The sequence below is a fragment of the Ogataea parapolymorpha genome, chromosome II (assembly GCF_000187245.1).
Source record: "Ogataea parapolymorpha DL-1 chromosome II, whole genome shotgun sequence".
Taxonomy (NCBI): Eukaryota; Fungi; Ascomycota; class Pichiomycetes; order Pichiales; family Pichiaceae; genus Ogataea; species Ogataea parapolymorpha.
The window spans coordinates 267,076-286,584 of NC_027865.1; the positions used below are offsets into that span (position 1 = coordinate 267,076).

The window sequence follows — 19,509 nt, forward strand, 5'->3', positions numbered from 1 at the left end:
ACGTCGACCGTCATGTCTGATAAAGTTGAGGAAGTGACAGAATCTTTGCAAAAGACCTATTTGGACGAGGTCACCGGCGAACAGGTGTCCAAGTCGGAGCTGAAGAAGAGACAGAAGCTGCGTGCTCTGGAGGCCAAGAAGGCTGAAAAGGCCAAGAAGGCTGCCGAGACCGCGCCAAAGGTCACCAAGAAGAAGGATGACATGGCCAACCTCAACCCTAACCAGTACTTCGAAATTAGATCGGCTCAGATCAACGAGCTCAGACAGCCGCACAGCGAGAAAAACCCTTACCCTCACAAGTTCCATGTTTCGCTGAGACTCGACCAGTTCAGAGAGAAGTATGCCCATCTCAAGAAAGGTGAGACTTTGCCAGACGTCAAGGTCTCTGTTGCGGGCAGAATCATGGTCAAGAGAGAGTCCGGATCGAAGCTGAAGTTCTACAACCTGGCCGGAGAAGGCACTAACGTTCAGATCATGGCCCAAGCCCAGGACGCCGAAGGAGACTTCCAAGAGATGCATGACATACTCAGAAGAGGAGATATCATTGGTGTTGAGGGCTACCCGGGAAGAACGAACCCAGCAAAAGGCGGTGAGGGCGAGCTTTCTGTGTTTGCTACCAAGGTCAAGCTTCTGACTCCATGTCTGCACATGCTGCCAACCGAGCACTACGGATTCAAGGACCAGGAGGCAAGATACAGAAAAAGATATTTGGACCTGATCATGAACAAGTCCACCAAGGATACTTTTGTCACCAGATCCAAGATTATCTCTTACATTAGAAAGTTCCTGGACAGCAGGAACTTTATTGAGGTCGAGACTCCGATGATGAACGTCATTGCTGGAGGAGCCACGGCAAAGCCTTTTATTACCCACCATAACGATCTGGACATGGATATGTACATGAGAATTGCTCCTGAGTTGTTTTTGAAGGAACTGGTTGTTGGTGGTCTGGAGAGAGTGTACGAGATTGGCAGACAGTTCAGAAATGAGGGTATCGACATGACCCACAACCCGGAGTTCACCACGTGCGAGTTCTACGAGGCCTATGCCGACGTGTACGACCTGATGGACACCACTGAGCTTCTGTTCTCGGAGATGGTCAAGGAGATCACTGGAGACTACAAGATCAAGTACCATCCGGACGGTCCTGACGGCAAGGAGCTGACCCTGGACTTCTCGAGGCCATGGAAGAGAATCAACATGATTGAGGAGCTGGAGAAGCTTTTCGACGTCAAGTTCCCTCCGGGAGACCAGCTGCACACCAAGGAGACCGGCGAGTTCCTCAAGAGCATTTTGATCAAGCACAAACTAGACTGTCCTCCACCGCTCACCAACGCCAGAATGCTCGACAAGCTCGTTGGAGAGCTCGAGGACACCTGTATCAACCCTACGTTTATCTTCGGCCACCCGCAGATGATGTCTCCGCTGGCCAAGTACGACAGATCCAAGCCGGGTCTGTGTGAACGGTTCGAGGTCTTCGTGGCCACCAAGGAGATCTGTAACGCGTACACGGAGCTGAACGACCCATTCGATCAGAGACAGAGATTTGAGGAGCAGGCAAGACAGAAGGCCCAGGGAGACGACGAAGCCCAGCTGATCGACGAGACGTTCTGCAACGCTTTGGAGTACGGTCTGCCACCGACCGCCGGATGGGGCTGTGGTATCGATAGACTGGCCATGTTCTTGACCGACTCAAACACCATCAGAGAGGTGCTGCTGTTCCCAACCCTGAAACCAGACCAAGTGACCAAGGGCGAGGAAAAGAAGGAGGACAAGCAGGAGTAATTAATTAAAGTACAGAATTAATGCAGACTAGAGGTTTCTATTATTATTTTCCACGCAGCTGGCCCTGGCGTTTCATCTCCAATGCGCGCTTGTAAGGCGGGTCCGTGGGCATTTGCACAGGGTCCAGGCTATGCGTCACCTTGGTGTCCAGCGAGTAAGAGGCGTCCGAATCGTAGCTAGTTTTGAGGTCTCCACAGGCCACAAATGGGGCTACCTTGCGTTCCTCGTAGTCCACGCGCAGGTCCTCGTGCAACCTGGCGCGGCCAATGTCCATGTTCTGGAAGAATTCCTCTGTGGACAGCTCTGGTTGCAGATCGGGCTTCCATCCTTCTCTCGGCCTGTACCCGATGCAAACGATGAACGACTCGAGTGACGTGCCCCGCGAAGCCCGTGGCTTGGCACAAACCACTTTTTCGAACAGAAAACCCAGCTGACTGTACAGAAGGTCGATATCTCTGCCTCTGAAGATCTTGGCGACAAATGTCCCCCCTTCCTTCAATAAACAGGTAGCAAGACGCAGAGCGCACAGAACTAGCTGTGCCTGGATGTACTCGTCCAGGTCGTGCAGTCCAGTCACATCTGGAGCCCCGTCAGAGCACACAAAGTCGGCCTTCTCTCCGCCAAAGATATGGAGAATTTTGTCCAGTGTGCGAGGATCGGTGATGTCTGCCTGCAGCGTAACAACGTCGTCAATTGGTGCCATTGGCTGGAGATCTACAGCGACTATCTGGGCGTCGGAACGCTCATTTTTGAAGATTTCACGGCTCAACACTTGCGACCACGACCCGGGAGCAGCACACAGATCCACCACGCGGTGGATGTTGTTGAAAAGTCCAAACTGCTCGTTCAGCTGCAGCAGCTTGTACGCTGAACGCGCTCGCCAGCCCTCCTCCTTGGCCTTTCTGTAGTAGACGTCTCTTTTATCCTTACTGCTTTTTCCCATATATTATTCCTGTAAAAAAAAAGTCGTTGAAAATTTTTATCACCATGTTCAAGACGGCGACTTGCTTGCGCGCAGCGCGTCGCCTCTTTTCGTCTACCGCATCAAAATGCAATCTGAACCGCGAGCTAGACGAGCTCGCGGCTTTAAAATTGCAGTTGACGGATCTCCCAAAGGTGAGCGACGACAAGTTGCAGAAGTCGCAATTGGTGGACACATTTAAGAAATACAACCCGCAAGTCGCCACAAAGGAAGAGGAACTTCCGGGAACAAACAGACCGTTGCCTATCAACGCCGAGCTCAATTACTACGCCCCGCTGAAGCACGAGGTCAAGTACGGCCATCTCAAGGCAGAGATCGTGTTCAAGTCCTTTGAGCCACAAAACCTCGAGTTCATTGCAGACTTTGCGCTCAGAGTCGCTTACTATTTGGGGCTGCCAGCCACAGGACCGCTTCCGATGCCTAAAAGAACAGAAAGATGGACAGTTATCAAATCTCCGTTCGCTCACGCCAAGGTGAAAGAGAATTTTGAAAGACATACGCATGGACGTGTTATTAAAATCTGGGACTCCGACAACGAGGTCGTCGATATCATGTTGAGCGTGCTCCAGAAGCACTCCATGTGGGGAGTCGGTATGAAGTGCAACATGTACGTCCAGGAGCCCTTGGGAATGGGCAACACCATGGCTAAGCTGCCGGACGGTGCCAAACAGGTGTCGGACCTTGCCTCGACCCTCGAAACGTTGGAGGGCGAGTCCCAGTCTCCAGTCGCTCAAAAGGTTGCAGAGCTGCTGCAAGACCCGATTTTCGCCCAGCACCTGGACTCCAGACAGCAAAAGACCGTGAGAGAGAAATTGGGCAAGAGCGAAAATTGATGTACATAGAACGAAAAAGTCCACTCGTATTATTTAGCCATACATGAGATCCTGTTCCTCCTCGCTGTCGGAAATGTCGATCTTTTTTTTCTGCGTAACGTCCACTCTGCACAGGGGACACGTCCTATTGAGCTTTAGCCAGGGTCCGATGCAGTCGAGATCGAAATAATGCTTGGAATTGCACGGCAGCTCTACTATCAACGGATATTCCTCCTGATGGAACTCGTTGGTGCAGATCGGACAGCATTTGTCCTTGGGAATGCTGGAGATTTTGACTCTTTCAAGGGTGTCCAGAAAATCGTCGTCTATGCCTTTGTCCTCGCCCTGGAGCAGAACTCCGTTGGGGCCCAGTATTGTTCTCACCAACGCCTCCATCATTTCCGGGCTGTTTTCCTGTTGCCGCAGACTTTCCAGATACTCATTGATTATGGACGACTGGTTTTCTGCGCGCTCGCCGGTCAAAAATGTGTCTAGCACATCTCTCAATGTAGGCTGGCGGGACATTGATAAATAAAAACGGTTGAAAAAAAGTGTTATCTTTGAAAATGTTCGACGATGAAGAAGGAATGAAAATTGCCTACGAGGAAGCCCTAAAAGGTACGTAGATGCCCAAGTCGTCTTTCTAACGACAGGTTATGAGGAGGGAGGAATTCCTATTGGCTCCTGTCTGGTCCATGAGGATGGAACCGTTCTGGGACGGGGCCATAACATGCGGATCCAGAAGGGCTCACCAACTCTTCACGGAGAGATCTCTTGTCTTGAAAACTGTGGAAGACTCAAAGCCGAGGTCTATGCCAAGTGCACGGTAAGTTAATTTGAAACTCGTCTAACGTTCTAGCTCTACACAACGCTGTCTCCCTGCTCCATGTGTAGCGGCTCAGCTCTGCTATTCAAGATACCGAGACTTGTTATGGGTGAGAACGTCAACTTTCAGGGAGCTGAGGACTGGTTGCAGAAGAACGGAGTAGAAGTGATTAATCTAAAGAACGAGAAATGTGAAAAACTGATGGCCAAGTTTATCGAGGAGCGTCCTGGAGATTGGTACGAGGACATCGGAGAGAGTGAAAAATAGTTTTTAAAATAATTTTTTATTTAATGTCTAAACGCACTGCAGAGGCCCCTGAGCGGGTTTCCAAACGCGCAAAGACACCCAGACACAAGGCGAACTATACCCTGTACATTAAGAACCTCAATGATAAACTTCCTGCTGCAAAATTAAAGCAAAATCTCTACATACTTTTCAGTACTTACGGAGACGTGATAGCGATCAATTGCACTAATCGAGGGAAGTATAGAGGCCAAGCCTGGGTTGCGCTGAGCTCGGTTGAAGAAGCCCAGTCAGCTTTATCCAACCTGAACAACCAGCTGTTTTTTGGAAAACCGCTGGCGATACAATATAGCAATACCAAAAGCCACATTATAGAACAACTCGAACAAGATAAAAATGTACTATAGAATCAACGCCGACCCTTGCTGAGTCTCCAGTTCTCCTTCGGGTCATTTCTATTGAACAAGGGCTGCAGTTTCTCCGTTTTCTTTTTGGAGCTCAGTTGCGACAGATCGGCAGTTTTGAAAAAGCGCGGAGCGTACATCACCAGCCATTTCGGATCAATCTTGGTGATACAATGCATGTATTCCTTATTAGTCAGGACAAGCGTGTGGTAAATCACATAGTCCACCCCATGTTTCCTAAAAAGTGAGGACGAAGGATGGATGTGCACGGGAGTGTTCTCAACAAGGGTCCGGTAGGACCCTTCTTCTGGATCGTGTGTTGCTGCGCGTTTGGCTGAATTTTTGAAAAATCCAGAAACGAAAGCTTTGCGGATGAGATCCCAGTTCCCACGACAACTGATCACAGACGATTCCATCTGACGCTCTCGCTTGTCAAGATTGTCAAAAATTTTCAGTAGCTGCCTGCGCACCTCTCTGGCTCTTCGCATTGACTTTTCATGAATGAAATTGTTTTGACACCAAAGTCTCTGGTTTTCGGCATCGGACCATTTGTTATAAACGTTCAAGAGAGTCAGATGGTCCCCATTATAATCGTGGAACTTAGCCTTTATGCGATCTGCTTCGTCGCGTTTCTCTTTTGGCCGATAAAAGATGTCTGGCACGGAAAGCATCGCAATGATGGTGATGACCTCATCCGAACATTTGAACTCAATTGACTGGATCAGAGTCTTTGACAATAATGGTTCCATCGGGAAAAACGCCATCCGCTTTCCAAAATCTGTCAGGACCCCATTTTCGTCCAACGCATCTAAAATGTACAGCTCTTCCAGCGCGGTGAGAATAAGTTGCTCTTTCGGTCTATCCATGAAGTTGAAGCCAAGAACATCGTCGATGCCCATCGCCTTCAGCATCAAGATCGTATAAGACAGATTTTGACGCTGAATTTCGGGAACAGTATTGGCTGGCATCTCGTTCAGATATGCGTTCTTTGTATATAAACGGTAGCAAATACCAGGCCCTGTTCTTCCCGCTCGACCAGACCGTTGATCTGCCTGAGCGCGAGAGATCGGCTGCACAATTAATGAGTCCATCCCCAGCTTTGGGTCGTAAGCGTTGACTTTGACATATCCCGGATCAATAACGTAGTAAATTCCATCGATCGTAACAGATGTCTCGGCAATATTCGTAGCAAGCACAACTTTGCGCTTTCCTGGCGGAGTTGGCTCAAAGATGCGGCTCTGCATTTCTGACGGTAGCGAAGAATAGATTGGCAAAACAATCAGCTCTGAGACATGAGGTTTTTCTGCACGTAGCAGACTCATCTTTTCAACCAGCGTTTCACAACAAGTATCAATTTCCTCTTTACCGGTCAGAAACACGAGAATGTCGCCCGGGGGGTTGTTTGTGTGCACGTCTAAAACAGTTTCAATGGAAGACTGGATGTAGTCGAGTTCTGGCTCCTTTGTGTAGAAAATCTTGACGGGAAAAGTTCGTCCCTCAATGTGGAAAACAGGACAGTTTTCAAAGTATTTGGAAAATTTCTGGGAATCCAGAGTAGCAGACGTGACTATGAGCTTGAGACCACCTTTGCGTCTTATCACGGCCTCCCGTAACAGCGCAAAAAGCACATCTGTAGCAATCGTCCGCTCATGAGCTTCGTCCAACATGATCACAGAGTACTTCATTAGGTCTGGATCCACCAGAACTTCACGTTGCAACATACCATCGGTCATATATTTGATTATGGTCTTGTTACTCGTGCAGTCCTCAAAACGAATAGTGTAACCAACCTCTTCGCCCAATCTACAGCCGACTTCTTGAGCAACTCTTTTTGCCACGCTGGTTGCAGCAACTCTCCTTGGCTGCGTACACGCAATGACCCCTTTGGTGGAATAGCCCTCCTCTGCCAAATACTGCGTAATCTGGGTGGTCTTTCCGGAACCTGTTTCGCCAACAACGATGAGAAAATCGTTCTGCTGCACCAACCGGAGAAGTTCATCTCTTTTTTGATAAACGGGTAAAGATTCTCGCTGTTCCTTGATACTCATGTTAGAGCGGATTCCATACGATTGGTTTCTGGATTGGCGCTGCCACTCTTCGTATGCAGACTTTTTGATCTCGTTTATGTTGGGTCTCGTCATTTGGTTTAAAGGGTCACCATTCATCCTAATCTTTTCCTCTAACCTCTTGATGCGCTCTTCCTCTTTTTTTCGCTCCAACTTCTTTGTCTTCGCCTCGCTCATAAACTTCGATCCATACTGGGCAACTCTTGTCATGGAGCCTTCTGGATTTTTGGTAACAGTGAGAGCTGACTCATCCACGTCCAATTTGAGATTCTTCCCCTTCAAGAACGATGGCACGGTTTTTGACACCTCGATTTCCACTTCTTCTTCTTCCGAATCCTGTTCTGGAACTTCATCCACCTCAGCATATGGATCTTCGCCATCGTTGCCCATCAAAGCAATCTTTTTGATACCAAATGCATTGTTCATCTGTGTTAGCTCCCAGAGATCTGGGTCCTGTCTTCGCTTCTGTCCGCGTGGCTCTACCGTTTCTGTCTCTAGAATCTCGATGCCTTTGCTTTGGTCAATGTTTCTCATAGAAAGAGAGACCTTTCCGTCATTCTGGACTTTTATCACCTTGACGAAAACCTCTTGTCCGGTCTTTAAAACCTCCGATGGGGATTCCAATCGTCGAGTCGAAATCTGTGAAATGTGACAGAGTCCGTCTTTAGATTTTTCCTCGCTTCTTATAGAGATAAATGCTCCAAAAGGCTTGATGCTTCGCACGCGCCCCGTGTAAATTTGACCCTCCTGGATCATAGTACTTTAAGAAATATCTAATGCACAAATATATTTTTTTTTCACAGCCTTGCGTGTGCTTGGGGCCTCGGTAGCTTCTAGCACGAGACAGCATATGAGAGATCCATACAGGTAAAAATAATACAGGTCCAATTGCAAACAGACTTTTGGAAGAAGTTTTCTAGTTCTATTTGCTAAGACCCAACTCGTTTGTTGAGCAGAAGCTACAAGATTTTCTACATCTCTGGAATTTCTTCCTGTACTGATAAGCTGTAATTTAGTGCTATGAGGTAGGTTAAATGAGTAACAGTGAATTAGTATCCATGGCTCCAAATAGCATTAATTCCTTACTTCACTCCTATCTAAGAGCAATACCATAATTCCTTGTTCACGTCCAATTTACCCAAGCTACCACCGTATAGTCCCATAAATAATCTCTAAGCATAAGCGCTTGCGTAACTCACACTGCTGTCGTGTACTGAAGTGACAGAGCTGCTTTGTTTGTACCCCAACCATTCCAGGTTCTTCTCCGAACTTTGTTCCATTAAAAGAAGTAGCACACTCAACGGTTTAGCTCCACAAATTGTGTTCTCCGTCGCGGCCAGATAGTCCCGAAACGCCTTGTAGGAGGTTTTTGAGGCAATTTTCATTGCCTCCTTGTCCAAAGCTTCAATACTCTTGTAGATTGGCAAAGCATCGGACTTTTTGAGTACGCTTGTTCCATACCTCAAATCCTGAATATCGGCAATCTTCCCAGAAGGCGTATATGAAGTGTAGCCAAATCTGGATCCCCAATGGCAGAAATCCGTGCTTATGACGAACGCATTTTCGTGGTCTTGAAAGTATGGAGTCAGGTGCTCTGCCAGTTTTCTCTCAAACTTTTCCTCAGTGGCGCTGATCATGATAGGTATAATTTTGGGGACACTGCCTCGGGCTTTACTCGTCACACGGTACAAAAATGGCATGTGCATTTCAAAACTGTGCTCTTCCCTGTCCATTTCCTCGGACATCAATCTGAACATTTTGGAGTCTTTTGCTACCAGATCCTTTATCGTTTGCTTGTCCACGGGGACGTTGCCCAAAGGTGTCTCATAATAGTCGAAATTGCTTGTCATGACACATCCTCTAAAATAGACATGATGGGAGGGGCCCATTATAAATACTCTTTTGATTCCTGAAGCATCTAGAGCGCTGTATGTTTGCGCAAGCGTTTCTCCGGCATAGGCATAGCCCGCATGAGGGCCCACCAAAAGACGGGCGCCGGCAACAGGACCTGATGCTTGTGAAAGCCACTTGTCTAGTTGTGACTCGAGGCGCAAAGCCGATCCCGTATACCAGGATCCTGCGTGGGTTGCTGGTCTTACTGACATGATTAAAAAAAAGAAGAGATAAGAAATTACTGTGATTTAATTTATTTTTTTCTATCACTTACTATCGTCACCTCCTACTTCGTACGTGAGCTCTGAGTACGGTTTTGAGAATAAAGGTGGAGGATAAGGGTCGTTATTCGCAAACTCCATTTCCCGCCAACTGTCAAATAAGTACTGCTGGCATTCTTTGCTGAATTCAATGACACCCTTTTGGTCAAACATTTCTCCTTTCTTGTAAGCATCCCACAATTTTTTGCGCTTGTCAGCAAGAACTCGCTCAAGCTGCTTGAATCGAAAATCAAACCACTCAGTGTAAAATTCGTCGTGAACAGAACGAGGGAGAATGCTAGGACGAACACTAGTCAGACAACTGTTGTCCAAAATGGGAGCTGTCGGATAATAGCCAGCCACGGTAGCTATTCTATTTGAATTAGTATTTGGTTTTGTTGCGATGTGTCTGATGACCCTTGCCTGCAAGAGCGTACAATATCCAGGACGAGCAATGTTTGGAATAACCAGTGGAGTCTCGTCACCCGTGATGATGACGGTCTCGCCGCCCTTATCTTGGGGACATTCCCACATGATCACACACGCTATTGACGTTGAGTCATAGTGCTGCCCCAAGATCGATCCCACCTCTTCTGCCTTAAAAATGGGTTTCCCGTCCTCGCCTTTTTCAGGCTCAGGATAAAGCGGTGCGTCTAGAGGCAAGTCAAAATCTGCCAGGGCAACATTCACATGATTGACATCATACCCATATGTAGTCGTCACATCCATCCCGATCAACTGCGAAAAAATCTCTTTGAGTCTGGGGTGATCATAGACAGATTTGGTGAATGGAGCATGGCCCTCTTCGGGATATCCAGCTATGTGGAAATCGTGCCGGTTGGTTTTCAAGCTGAAATCTGGGTTTGTCAACCGTGCATACTTTTTCACAACTTGAGGCTGGAATGCTTCCCATTTCATGATATCGATAGCATCCTCGGTCAGCAAGGGGAACGGATAAGTAGCACCGAAGTTATTGATTGGTTTGGTGTGAGTTTTAGTGATTCCTAGATCTTGAAGAGTGAAAGTTTTCGTGGTCTCAAAATACTCGTCTTTCCAGGCAAGATGCTTCTCGGGATCAAACAGCTGGTTGGGGTTGAAATCAGGTTTACTTTTGATCTTATCCAAAATTGCCTGGACCTCCTTATCCACTGTTTCCTGAGGCACATCCATAGAATGTGCCCCTGTCAAGTAGTCTTCACAAATCATAGTCTGCTCTCCAAAGGGTAGAATCTGCTGGTATTTATATCTCGTTGGCCAGCATGGAATCTAGATATCATATGCTCAAAATAGGAAATGCCGATTTGGACCGCATAACTAATTTGGTAATGATAAAATTATTTGATTTATTTTTTCAGAATAGGTACACCACCGAGCTTGTCCGGATATGATTCCAAATGCAGAATTTACGATCGTTTCGCGAACTAATCGACCGATAACTAAGGATACAGCTTTTGAAAGAGCAAAAAGTAGGCTGAGACAACGCTCTGAGCTTATTAGATCCAGCGAGTTGTTTATGGACATCGTCAAGACACTGGAATCGTGGAAACCAAGCTCGACTGGCTCCTGGAGCAAAGTGCGTTGTTTAGCTCTAGGATCTCCCATTGAAGAGGAGCAGGCTAATTATCAGCTGGCATTTCTGTGCGAAATCAGTAGACATTTGAATATTGATACGGTGTCTGTGTACGATCCTGCTTTCACAAAAGACGACAAGCGTTTCTTGTCTTCAGAGTGCGGATTTCAGATTGAAACGTCTTTTGAGCCACATAATATGGACTGTGTCCTGTTTTTTGTTCCACATGCGCCGATTGACCTACTGGAATCGCTTTTTTCCATCAAACCCAATTATATCTTGACTAATGATGTCTCCATTTACACAAACAAGTTCACAGACAAGGAGTACTTCGACAAATATCCACTTTGTGCCACAGTGTGCAATTCTATTGGAACTAAGGTAGACGATGGGTTTACGGTAGTCAAGAGAAGAAACAAACACACAATCAGTCGCAACGAAATTCCCCTTCCAAAAATCGCAGTGCTCTGTCACAAGATTAATCCTTACTTTACACGCCCTTGGGCTCATTCCTTTAGCGATCTTTGTCTATATGCATTCAACTCATAACAATACAAAAATTATTTCTCTTCGTTCCTTTATGAAGCTCTTTTTTGGGAAAGTTGAGTTTTTCGCTCACCCTTCGTTCCCATTGGTAGAGGTAGTATGCGAGTTTGTGCGACTGGTAGTGTCTAATACACTTAAAACCAAGTGCTCCCATTAGCTCCGATAACCTATTTTCGTCGAAATAGCGAGAATTGACAATACATGGTAATGGTAGCACGAAAAATAAATAAGGTTTTTGCGAGTGTGGTTTCAGAAACTGAGTTATTCGGTGCATCATTTGACCTCTTAGGTGTGGATCTGGCACAAAATTCACAACTAGCGAACACGAGATCAGATCAAACTGCTCGGCTGCGCTCTTGGGGAGAGGACGTTCCATAAAATCCTGCTCCAATATATCTGGCTCCTGCGAATGAAGATCTATTTTCACTACCTTTGAAAAGAGTCCGCATGTCGATACGAGATTTCTCGAGTTCAAACATCCAATCTCGAGAGCCACGGCATTGTCTTTGTTATAGCCTAAGTCTTTGAGCCACTCCACCAGCTTCTTGGACGAGTCGCCACCTCTCTGGGAGCTTTGGCCCTGGACAGATGCAGCTTGATAGACTTCCAAACCCCCTCGTTTCTCTATTTCTCCTTCTATTCTTCCTAGCTCCTCACAAATCCGATCGAGTTGGAACGAGTTGGTGTTAATGACAGTTGATGGCGGAGGCTTGTTGACTAATAATGTTTCTAATGTATGAATTCTCGCTTGCTCAAATCGTTCAAACAGATCAGGGTTGTGTTCTTTGATATATCTGGCTGGATCAGACTCGATTTTGCACTTCCATATCTTTTCCAATCTCTTGGTCAATTGGGTTTTATTTTTGAGTAGCACGTGGAACCTGCGGATTAGTTGGCGAGCCCTCAAAGGCTTCAGTACTTTTTGTTTATTCTGCGAGGACAAAGCGCGCCTGCCTGCTAGTAAGCCTTTCTTCTTATTTCTCGATAACATCGAAAAACGATATGCAACCTGAAAAAAAATTCAAAAAAAAATTGAATTTTTAACTCTAAAAGTTTTGGCCCAAGTTAAATGGTGACTGCCGCACAGAAACTCATTTTGAAGCGCAGGAAGTTGCAGAAACAGCGGCAGAAAAGGCAGAAAGTTAGCTCTGGCAATGCTGTGCTCAAGAAATCCCAAACAGTGGCTGCCAACGAGCTGAGATGGAAGCCTGTGGAGATCCCAGATACCCTGGACGATTACGAGGGATTTTATGGGCTCGAGGAAATCGATGGTGTTGATGTCAAAATGGAAGATGGACAAGTCAAATTTGTTGTGAAAGATGAAGATAAACTTCTCAAGGAAGGAGAAAAGCCCGATAATATTGATAACCAAGAAGAGGATGCAGAAGATTCAGAAAATGAAGAGAATGACAATGAGCAGCAACAAGATGAGTCTGAGGGGAATGAAGAAGAAGAAGAAGAATTCGCTGAGAATGAAAAGGAATTGAAGACGAACGTGTTTGCGGCTTTGAAGGAGGACCTGCCAGAGGATGTGGATCTGCCCGAATGGAGTTCCCTTAACCTTTCTGCTAGCACGTTGCAAGGATTACAAAAGTTAGGATTCCAAAAGCCCACGGAAATTCAGAAAGCTACTATTCCACTTGCTGTGGATGGGAAGGATGTTATTGGTAAAGCCATAACTGGTTCTGGTAAGACATTGGCGTATGGTATACCAATCCTTGAGAAAGCTTTGAGCAACAAACAAGAGCATCTGAACGGAATCATCTTTACTCCAACCAGAGAACTAGCTAACCAAGTGATGAAGCATTTGCAGGAACTGTTTAAATATACTCCGTTTCATGACAAAGCGGTCATCTCTCTCACTGGTGGTCTCTCTATTCAGAAACAGGAGAGATTATTGGGATACAAACCGCGGGTGGTTGTTGCCACCCCAGGGCGCTTTTTGGAAATACTAGAAAAGAAGACCGAAAATGCAGTGCAACTTGCGTCTGCTGACATTTTAGTTTGCGACGAAGCTGACCGATTACTTCAGGACGGGCACTTTGATGAATTGGGTAAGATTTTGGAAATCCTCCACAACCACCGCCCAAAGGTGCAGGGCCATAAGTTCCAGTCTCTGGTTTTCTCGGCTACCTTTTCTCAAGATCTTTTCGGGAAACTGGAGAAAGCCAAGAAGCATGTTTTTGACAGCGAACAAGCGATCGTCAAGATGCTTTCTAAGCATTTGAAATTCCGCTCCAAACCAGAATATGTGGACGTTAATCCTACAGAGATTGTGGCACACAGCATCACAGAAGCAATGATCCCATGTGGAGCTCAGGAGAGGGATCTCATGCTGTACTATTTCCTTACCATGTTTCCTGGTGTCACATTGGTATTTGCCAACGCCATTGATTCAGTCAAGAGACTAGCTCCAATGTTGAACAACTTGGGAATCCCCACCGTGTCGCTACACTCTTCGATGATACAAAAACAACGTCTGAGGTCTCTGGAACGTTTCAAGGCCAACTCCGAAAAAGCTATCAAGGAAAAGAAGTCTTCCGTGCTGATTGCATCGGATGTTGCTGCCAGAGGGTTAGATATTCCGGGCATCCACCACGTGGTGCATTATCACATCCCTCGTACAGCAGACACCTACATTCACCGCTCTGGAAGAACAGCAAGAGCGGGACGCGAAGGTGTTTCAGTGATACTTTGCTCTCCAAATGAGGCTTCTGGTCCATTAAAGCAGCTCAGAAGGACTGTTGCTAATAAGGAAGTTGACGATTTGAAAACACTACCACTTGAGATGGACATTTTGGACCAGTTGCGTGAAAGACTCGATTTGAGTGCTAAATTGGCTCAGGCAGAGCTCAGTAGTCAGATTGTGAACAAAGAGAAAACGTGGATTGAAAAAGCTGCGGACGATCTGGGAATCGAGGACCTGAGCGATTTGGAGGAGGATGATTTCCTGAAAAGAGATAGAAAGCGGAAAGAGGGCAAGCAATTGACGAAGCAGGACGCAAAAAGCTACAGAGCGCAGTTGAAACACCTGCTGAGCCAGCCTCTGAGAAAAAGCGGAAGACGATCGTATATTGCCGGAGGCCTGACCAATATTGCGGATCTCCTTGCCAGAGGGGGTGACTCCAATATCTTGGGATACGATCAGAAAGATGCACTGCAGGTGCTGAAGAAAAAGAAGAAATAAAGTGCATATAATAATCAATTACAACCCTGCATCATTAGTCACTATAGAATTCGTCCTCGTCGTCAGAAACCAGTTGTTCGAAATTGACCTTGTATCTCAGCAAGGCACCAATTCCACCAAAGCCCTTCACGAACTGCGCTCCTTCGGAAGATCTATCGGTCACAAATTCAAGCGTAGCACCGTAGTTCTTGTAGTTTTCAGCCAGCCACTCGAGGAATGGCATCTCGTCAACAATCTCCATCTCCTGGCCCGATTTGTCAAACATGTAACTTTTGTCTTCCTGCGATGGCGAAGCATGTGCAATCACCTCATTTCCTTCGGAGTCTTTGAGTGTGTATCTGACGGTGTCGAGACCTTCGTAGACAATAACAATTTCACAGGCTCCCAGGTCAAGTGCTTTGAGAGTATCCTCGATTCCGTAACAGAATTTACCAGTGTCTTGTGAAATTTCGTCAAAGTATTGTGTGATCAGCTTCTTCTCCTGGACGAATTTGACATTGGACAGAGTTTCAGCCGAGAGCTCGATTGCCTGGTTAAATCCGTTTTCTCCTCCGTAAGAAATGTCGACCAGTTTCAATATCTTAGCTTGCAGTCTCTGATCAAACATGTCAGATCTACTCAACTCGGTCTTGAAATCGGCACTACCTGCCAAAATCAATCCGGCAACGTTGACCTTGTCTCCGGTAATGAAGTTCTGAACAGCCACCTCGGCCACCTTTCTAACATAATTGTGTCTTTTTTCGTCTCTCAATCTCGAGAAACGCAATGCAGATTGACCACCTCTTCCGTGCTTCTTTGGAAGGTCGACTGTGAATTTGTGCAAGACTTCTCTGGTGTTACCACAGAGCGTACCAAACAAAGCTCCGTTACCGTCCATGACAATGAACCCGAATCTATCGTCACTCTCCAACAATTCAGAGAGCGCCTCGGTATGGAACTTGTTGTCACACAGGTACAAGGACGTATTAATGGGCTTGAAAGGCTCGAAACCAATGGTCAATTTCTTCTCTTTACCTTGTTCAGTGATAACTTCACCACAGTAGATAACCAGTCCGTTTTTAGGAACAGAGCTGTAAAGTTTCAGTTTTTGCTGGGTCGAGGTGATGGCAGAAAGCACAGAAAGTCTGTTGACACGCGATTTAATATTGGAAGCCGTACCGTATTCATCGGTCAACATCTTTTGAATCATAGGGATTTGGCCCTTTGGAGGAATGATCAAAGAAATCATAGAGGTACCGTTACCTCTTGCTTTCTCAAGAGACTTAATCAGTTTCTTGACCTTCCACATTTGGACGTTCTTCTCGGCTTCATCTTCCGTGATTGCTGGCGCCATGTTGGAATAAAAATGTACAATATTAGTTTTGCTTAACGAAAATTTTTCATACTGCGTCGATCGTTGGCTAGATTTGCGCCAGAAGCCATGGTGGGGGATTCACAGCTCTTTCAAATGCACGAAAGGAGACTTGATAGATAACCGTGTGTCTAGTTCGCTATCGCTCCACCTCCAATGCTCTCTGGGAATCGGTACCTGCGCACATCCAGATGGCTGCTCTGCGTCGATCGACTCTAAAAGTTTTGTTTCCCAAATCTCTTTTCACCCATGTCTGAACCTACTCCTGCTCCTGTGCCCACTCCCGCAGATAAACAGCTTTCTAATAAGGAGCTCAAAGAGCTCAAAAAGAAAGAAAAGGCCGCCAAGCGCGCGGCTGCCAAAGGTGGCTCCTCCGGTTCTGAGTCCGCGTCGACAAAACAGAAAGAGTCCAAAGATTCCAATGGTAAACCTCCAACAGCCACACACATCAAAAAGCAGCTGAACTCCGCCAAAATCATTGAGTCCGATCGTAAAGTGCCTACGATGTTTGGACACCTGGAGACCAGAGAACAGCGTATTTCTTCGTCTCCCCAGATAGCTAGTATTGTTCATCCGAAAATCCTGGCACTCACGCTTAAAATCTCAACCTACAAAATCGTGGGCTCCACTGCCCGCTGCCAGGCAATGCTTGAGGCATTTAAGGACGTTATTCTATCTTACCAAACTCCAGACAATGCTTCACTGCAGCGAAATCTCACCTCCCACCTGTCTCATCAAATTGAGTATTTAAAAACAGGTAGGCCTCTCAGTATTTCAATGGGAAATGCAATCAGATGGCTCAAACAGCGGATATCCATTATACCAATCGACCTGAGCGACGAGGTTGCAAAAAACCAGGTAATTCAAGAAATAGATCTCTACATCCAAGAAAAAATTCTCTACTCGGATAAGGTTATCACCCAATTTGCATCCACCCACATCCATGACGGCTCAAAACTTCTTACCTATGGACATTCGGAGGTGCTAAAAAAGCTGTTTAAATACTGCGCTGTGGAGGAGAATAAGTCCTTTGATATTTACATCATCGACTCAAAACCTTTATTCGAGGGTAAGAAATTGGCCAGAGAATTATCTGCTGTTCCTAATATCAAATGCCATTATAATCTTATCAACTCGTTATCCACGATATTAGAAAGATCTGACATAGACTTTTGTTTCTTAGGTGCTCACTCGATGCTCTCCAACGGCAGACTGTATTCACGCGTCGGAACTGCTATGATTGCGATGGCTTCTAAGAATAAGAACATTCCCGTGTTGGTGTGTTGCGAATCCATGAAGTTCAGCGATAAGGTTCAGTTGGATTCTGTGACTCTCAATGAGCTCGGTGATTCCGAAGATGTCATCAATACCAAACCATTCGTGAAAACGGGATCCAATTTGAATCAATTTCTGATCTCTTTGCAGAACAAGGAGCCTAAGAAGCCACAGCAGCAAGGTACCAAGAAAGACAAAAGGGAACTTCAGCTAGCAGATAGTGAATCGCCTGTGCTGAACAACTGGAAAGAGCTCAAACCTCTCAATATACTGAATGTTTTATATGATCTGACTCCTCCAGAATATATTCAGAAGGTCATTACCGAGCTAGGCGCTCTACCACCATCCTCTGTGCCAGTCATTTTGAGAGAATATAAAACAAATGCATGATCATTGTGTAATAAATATTAATCGAGTCACTTTATTTGAACACTTTTCAATTCTTCGTCCTCCCCTAGCTTCAATTTCTCCACATATGTTTCCAACTTCTTCCAATGCTGTTGCCTCAAATCCTTCTGGTTCTTCTCCTCTTTGGTCTGCTCCTCATATAATATACAACATCTATCATAAACGATCGGGTTAGTATCCATGAAAATCTTAAGAGCGTTGTAGGCAAGGGATGATATTGTACGATTCCAGTTGTTCGGTTCATCGTAATTGAAGTCCATAGACGGTTGTTGTTGCTGTTGCTCGATTGCATCCAGTTCTGGTTGGGCCAGATCAAATAAGGCAGGGAAAATAATGGGCAGAATATTCTCTGCGTTTTCAGTGACAAGTGAAACGAAGTACTCGTTATTAAAATAACAAAGCACCTTTTCGCTGACCTGAAAATGAGGCGATGATATGCATTTTGCTAGTTGAGCAAAAAGAGGGATTTCAATCCTCTGGAATTCCTGAGAATCAATTATTTCAAAAATGTCTTCAATTTCGTTCAAAAACATCAATTCCTTAGGAGAGTTAATCTTTGGCCAGTAGCGTAATAATCCCATGATCACTTCCTCAGTCAAACTGGGATCCTTTTCCAGAAACTGCAAAATACAATAAGCCAGCTGGGGGTGGTATAAAGACAAGCACCTGGCCTTATGCAAAGGTATCAAAACTCTAATCAAGAAGACTTTATGCTCCTCTTTCAATGGAAGAGCGAAACCGTTGATAATGGAGCCTAAAATTTCCAGCAACTCCGATATTCCGTTGAACCTGCCAGTCTCGTAAACAAAATTGAGGAATATGTTGCTTATAGACTTCCTGATAAATGATCTCAGACTCAAAAACTTTCCATAAATTCTGTGCAAGGTAGTCTTGAGGCAGTCTCTTTCTCTATTGTCCTCGCTATCAAACAACTCAAGCAATGTGAGCACAAACTTGTGATCAATGTAAGGTTTAGCAACTGAGTTGTTGAAATCTGGGCTTTCCACGAACCTGAGGAAGAACTCATACACCATCTGCATATGAGGCCAGGCAAGCTCATACACGGGTTCGTCTTCGTCAGGGTCATATATCTCTCCGACCGGATTCACAGGAGGAGGTATAGGCCTAAAAATGTTGACCTTGAACATGTCGACAACATGTTCGTACATCTCTGGGGTGAATGTCATTCTCGTAGTACTTATGAAAGACGTTAACTCGTGTAAAGTTACTCTTTTCAATTCTTTGCCTTGTATATCGGAGGAAGGGTCGTAAAAGTCAAACATGATCTTACACTGGTCAACTTTCTGAATGAAAAGTTCAACATGGTACTCTGGATCAACTTCATCAAAACTTGCCAATTTTTCGAAAGGTCGGTGGTCAGTGGTTGGCTCAAATCTTGAAGAGGAATGTCTTTGAGGAGTCTTAGGTTTCAAACCGATATCATCTTTCGGAATCTTGTCGAAAGCCAGTGAATGGTGAGATGTATGCAATTTGGATATTTCTAGGTCTGGTGACACAACATCGTCGCCTCTAGTCGATCCAGAGGCTGTCACAGGTGTTGGGGTTTGTATCTGCGGGGCTTGGGATTGTAGGACCGACTTGCTGGATGATGTTGAAGATGGGGAACCTGCTAAAGAATTGTCTACTGCTGAGTGTATCGATGACTGTTCTGAAGACCCGGATTGTGATTTTTTCACTGGAATTGCTCCTATGCTGGAAGACGTGGAACTTGACAGCGAACTTGAAGACTTTTGTTTTTCCGGCTTCTTATTGATTTCTTCCTTTTTATCCTTTTTCTTCTCTCCCTTGGAAGATCCAGCTTTAGACCTGAATCTTTGTTTAAATCCTTTCATCATTTTGAGAGCTTGATATATCGTAAATTGCGATTACACAAGATGAGG

The 19,509-nt window shown here is 45.6% G+C and overlaps 15 protein-coding genes across 15 annotated transcripts; 7 read left to right on the forward strand and 8 right to left on the reverse strand.

Annotated features, from left to right (window-relative positions):
- Window positions 1–12: 12 nt before the first annotated feature.
- On the forward strand, window positions 13–1,785 carry HPODL_04677 (Lysine--tRNA ligase, cytoplasmic; the record flags this gene model as incomplete). Its single annotated transcript, XM_014081020.1, has 1 exon — window positions 13–1,785. The coding sequence occupies one exon, from the start codon at window positions 13–15 to the stop codon at window positions 1,783–1,785; it is 1,773 nt and encodes a 590-aa protein (XP_013936495.1).
- Window positions 1,786–1,828: 43 nt separating this feature from the next.
- On the reverse strand, window positions 1,829–2,728 carry HPODL_04678 (tRNA (cytidine(32)/guanosine(34)-2'-O)-methyltransferase; the record flags this gene model as incomplete). The annotated part of the gene is made up of 1 exon (XM_014081021.1): window positions 1,829–2,728. One exon carries the CDS (start codon window positions 2,726–2,728, stop codon window positions 1,829–1,831), a length of 900 nt encoding a protein of 299 aa, XP_013936496.1.
- Window positions 2,729–2,772: 44 nt separating this feature from the next.
- Window positions 2,773–3,600, forward strand: HPODL_04679 (37S ribosomal protein S10, mitochondrial; the record flags this gene model as incomplete). The annotated part of the gene is made up of 1 exon (XM_014081022.1): window positions 2,773–3,600. One exon carries the CDS (start codon window positions 2,773–2,775, stop codon window positions 3,598–3,600), a length of 828 nt encoding a protein of 275 aa, XP_013936497.1.
- A 33-nt stretch (window positions 3,601–3,633) lies between these two features.
- HPODL_04680 (putative RING finger protein) lies at window positions 3,634–4,104 on the reverse strand (the record flags this gene model as incomplete). Its single annotated transcript, XM_014081023.1, has 1 exon — window positions 3,634–4,104. One exon carries the CDS (start codon window positions 4,102–4,104, stop codon window positions 3,634–3,636), a length of 471 nt encoding a protein of 156 aa, XP_013936498.1.
- Window positions 4,105–4,145: 41 nt separating this feature from the next.
- Window positions 4,146–4,672, forward strand: HPODL_04681 (Cytosine deaminase; the record flags this gene model as incomplete). The annotated part of the gene is made up of 3 exons (XM_014081024.1): window positions 4,146–4,197; window positions 4,233–4,405; window positions 4,439–4,672. The coding sequence occupies 3 exons, from the start codon at window positions 4,146–4,148 to the stop codon at window positions 4,670–4,672; spliced, it is 459 nt and encodes a 152-aa protein (XP_013936499.1).
- Window positions 4,673–4,695: 23 nt separating this feature from the next.
- Window positions 4,696–5,055, forward strand: HPODL_05119 (uncharacterized protein; the record flags this gene model as incomplete). Its single annotated transcript, XM_014081025.1, has 1 exon — window positions 4,696–5,055. The coding sequence occupies one exon, from the start codon at window positions 4,696–4,698 to the stop codon at window positions 5,053–5,055; it is 360 nt and encodes a 119-aa protein (XP_013936500.1).
- Window positions 5,056–5,057: 2 nt separating this feature from the next.
- HPODL_04682 (pre-mRNA-splicing factor ATP-dependent RNA helicase) lies at window positions 5,058–7,874 on the reverse strand (the record flags this gene model as incomplete). Its single annotated transcript, XM_014081026.1, has 1 exon — window positions 5,058–7,874. The coding sequence occupies one exon, from the start codon at window positions 7,872–7,874 to the stop codon at window positions 5,058–5,060; it is 2,817 nt and encodes a 938-aa protein (XP_013936501.1).
- Window positions 7,875–8,290: 416 nt separating this feature from the next.
- Window positions 8,291–9,223, reverse strand: HPODL_04683 (dioxygenase; the record flags this gene model as incomplete). The annotated part of the gene is made up of 1 exon (XM_014081027.1): window positions 8,291–9,223. One exon carries the CDS (start codon window positions 9,221–9,223, stop codon window positions 8,291–8,293), a length of 933 nt encoding a protein of 310 aa, XP_013936502.1.
- Window positions 9,224–9,277: 54 nt separating this feature from the next.
- HPODL_04684 (uncharacterized protein) lies at window positions 9,278–10,477 on the reverse strand (the record flags this gene model as incomplete). Its single annotated transcript, XM_014081028.1, has 1 exon — window positions 9,278–10,477. The coding sequence occupies one exon, from the start codon at window positions 10,475–10,477 to the stop codon at window positions 9,278–9,280; it is 1,200 nt and encodes a 399-aa protein (XP_013936503.1).
- A 307-nt stretch (window positions 10,478–10,784) lies between these two features.
- HPODL_04685 (uncharacterized protein) lies at window positions 10,785–11,390 on the forward strand (the record flags this gene model as incomplete). The annotated part of the gene is made up of 1 exon (XM_014081029.1): window positions 10,785–11,390. One exon carries the CDS (start codon window positions 10,785–10,787, stop codon window positions 11,388–11,390), a length of 606 nt encoding a protein of 201 aa, XP_013936504.1.
- HPODL_04686 (putative methyltransferase) lies at window positions 11,380–12,378 on the reverse strand (the record flags this gene model as incomplete). The annotated part of the gene is made up of 1 exon (XM_014081030.1): window positions 11,380–12,378. The coding sequence occupies one exon, from the start codon at window positions 12,376–12,378 to the stop codon at window positions 11,380–11,382; it is 999 nt and encodes a 332-aa protein (XP_013936505.1).
- A 78-nt stretch (window positions 12,379–12,456) lies between these two features.
- On the forward strand, window positions 12,457–14,574 carry HPODL_04687 (ATP-dependent RNA helicase MAK5; the record flags this gene model as incomplete). Its single annotated transcript, XM_014081031.1, has 1 exon — window positions 12,457–14,574. The coding sequence occupies one exon, from the start codon at window positions 12,457–12,459 to the stop codon at window positions 14,572–14,574; it is 2,118 nt and encodes a 705-aa protein (XP_013936506.1).
- A 34-nt stretch (window positions 14,575–14,608) lies between these two features.
- On the reverse strand, window positions 14,609–15,907 carry HPODL_04688 (Eukaryotic peptide chain release factor subunit 1; the record flags this gene model as incomplete). The annotated part of the gene is made up of 1 exon (XM_014081032.1): window positions 14,609–15,907. The coding sequence occupies one exon, from the start codon at window positions 15,905–15,907 to the stop codon at window positions 14,609–14,611; it is 1,299 nt and encodes a 432-aa protein (XP_013936507.1).
- Window positions 15,908–16,174: 267 nt separating this feature from the next.
- Window positions 16,175–17,590, forward strand: HPODL_04689 (Delta subunit of the translation initiation factor eIF2B; the record flags this gene model as incomplete). The annotated part of the gene is made up of 1 exon (XM_014081033.1): window positions 16,175–17,590. One exon carries the CDS (start codon window positions 16,175–16,177, stop codon window positions 17,588–17,590), a length of 1,416 nt encoding a protein of 471 aa, XP_013936508.1.
- A 26-nt stretch (window positions 17,591–17,616) lies between these two features.
- HPODL_04690 (Serine/threonine-protein phosphatase 2A regulatory subunit delta isoform) lies at window positions 17,617–19,464 on the reverse strand (the record flags this gene model as incomplete). The annotated part of the gene is made up of 1 exon (XM_014081034.1): window positions 17,617–19,464. The coding sequence occupies one exon, from the start codon at window positions 19,462–19,464 to the stop codon at window positions 17,617–17,619; it is 1,848 nt and encodes a 615-aa protein (XP_013936509.1).
- Window positions 19,465–19,509: the final 45 nt, after the last annotated feature.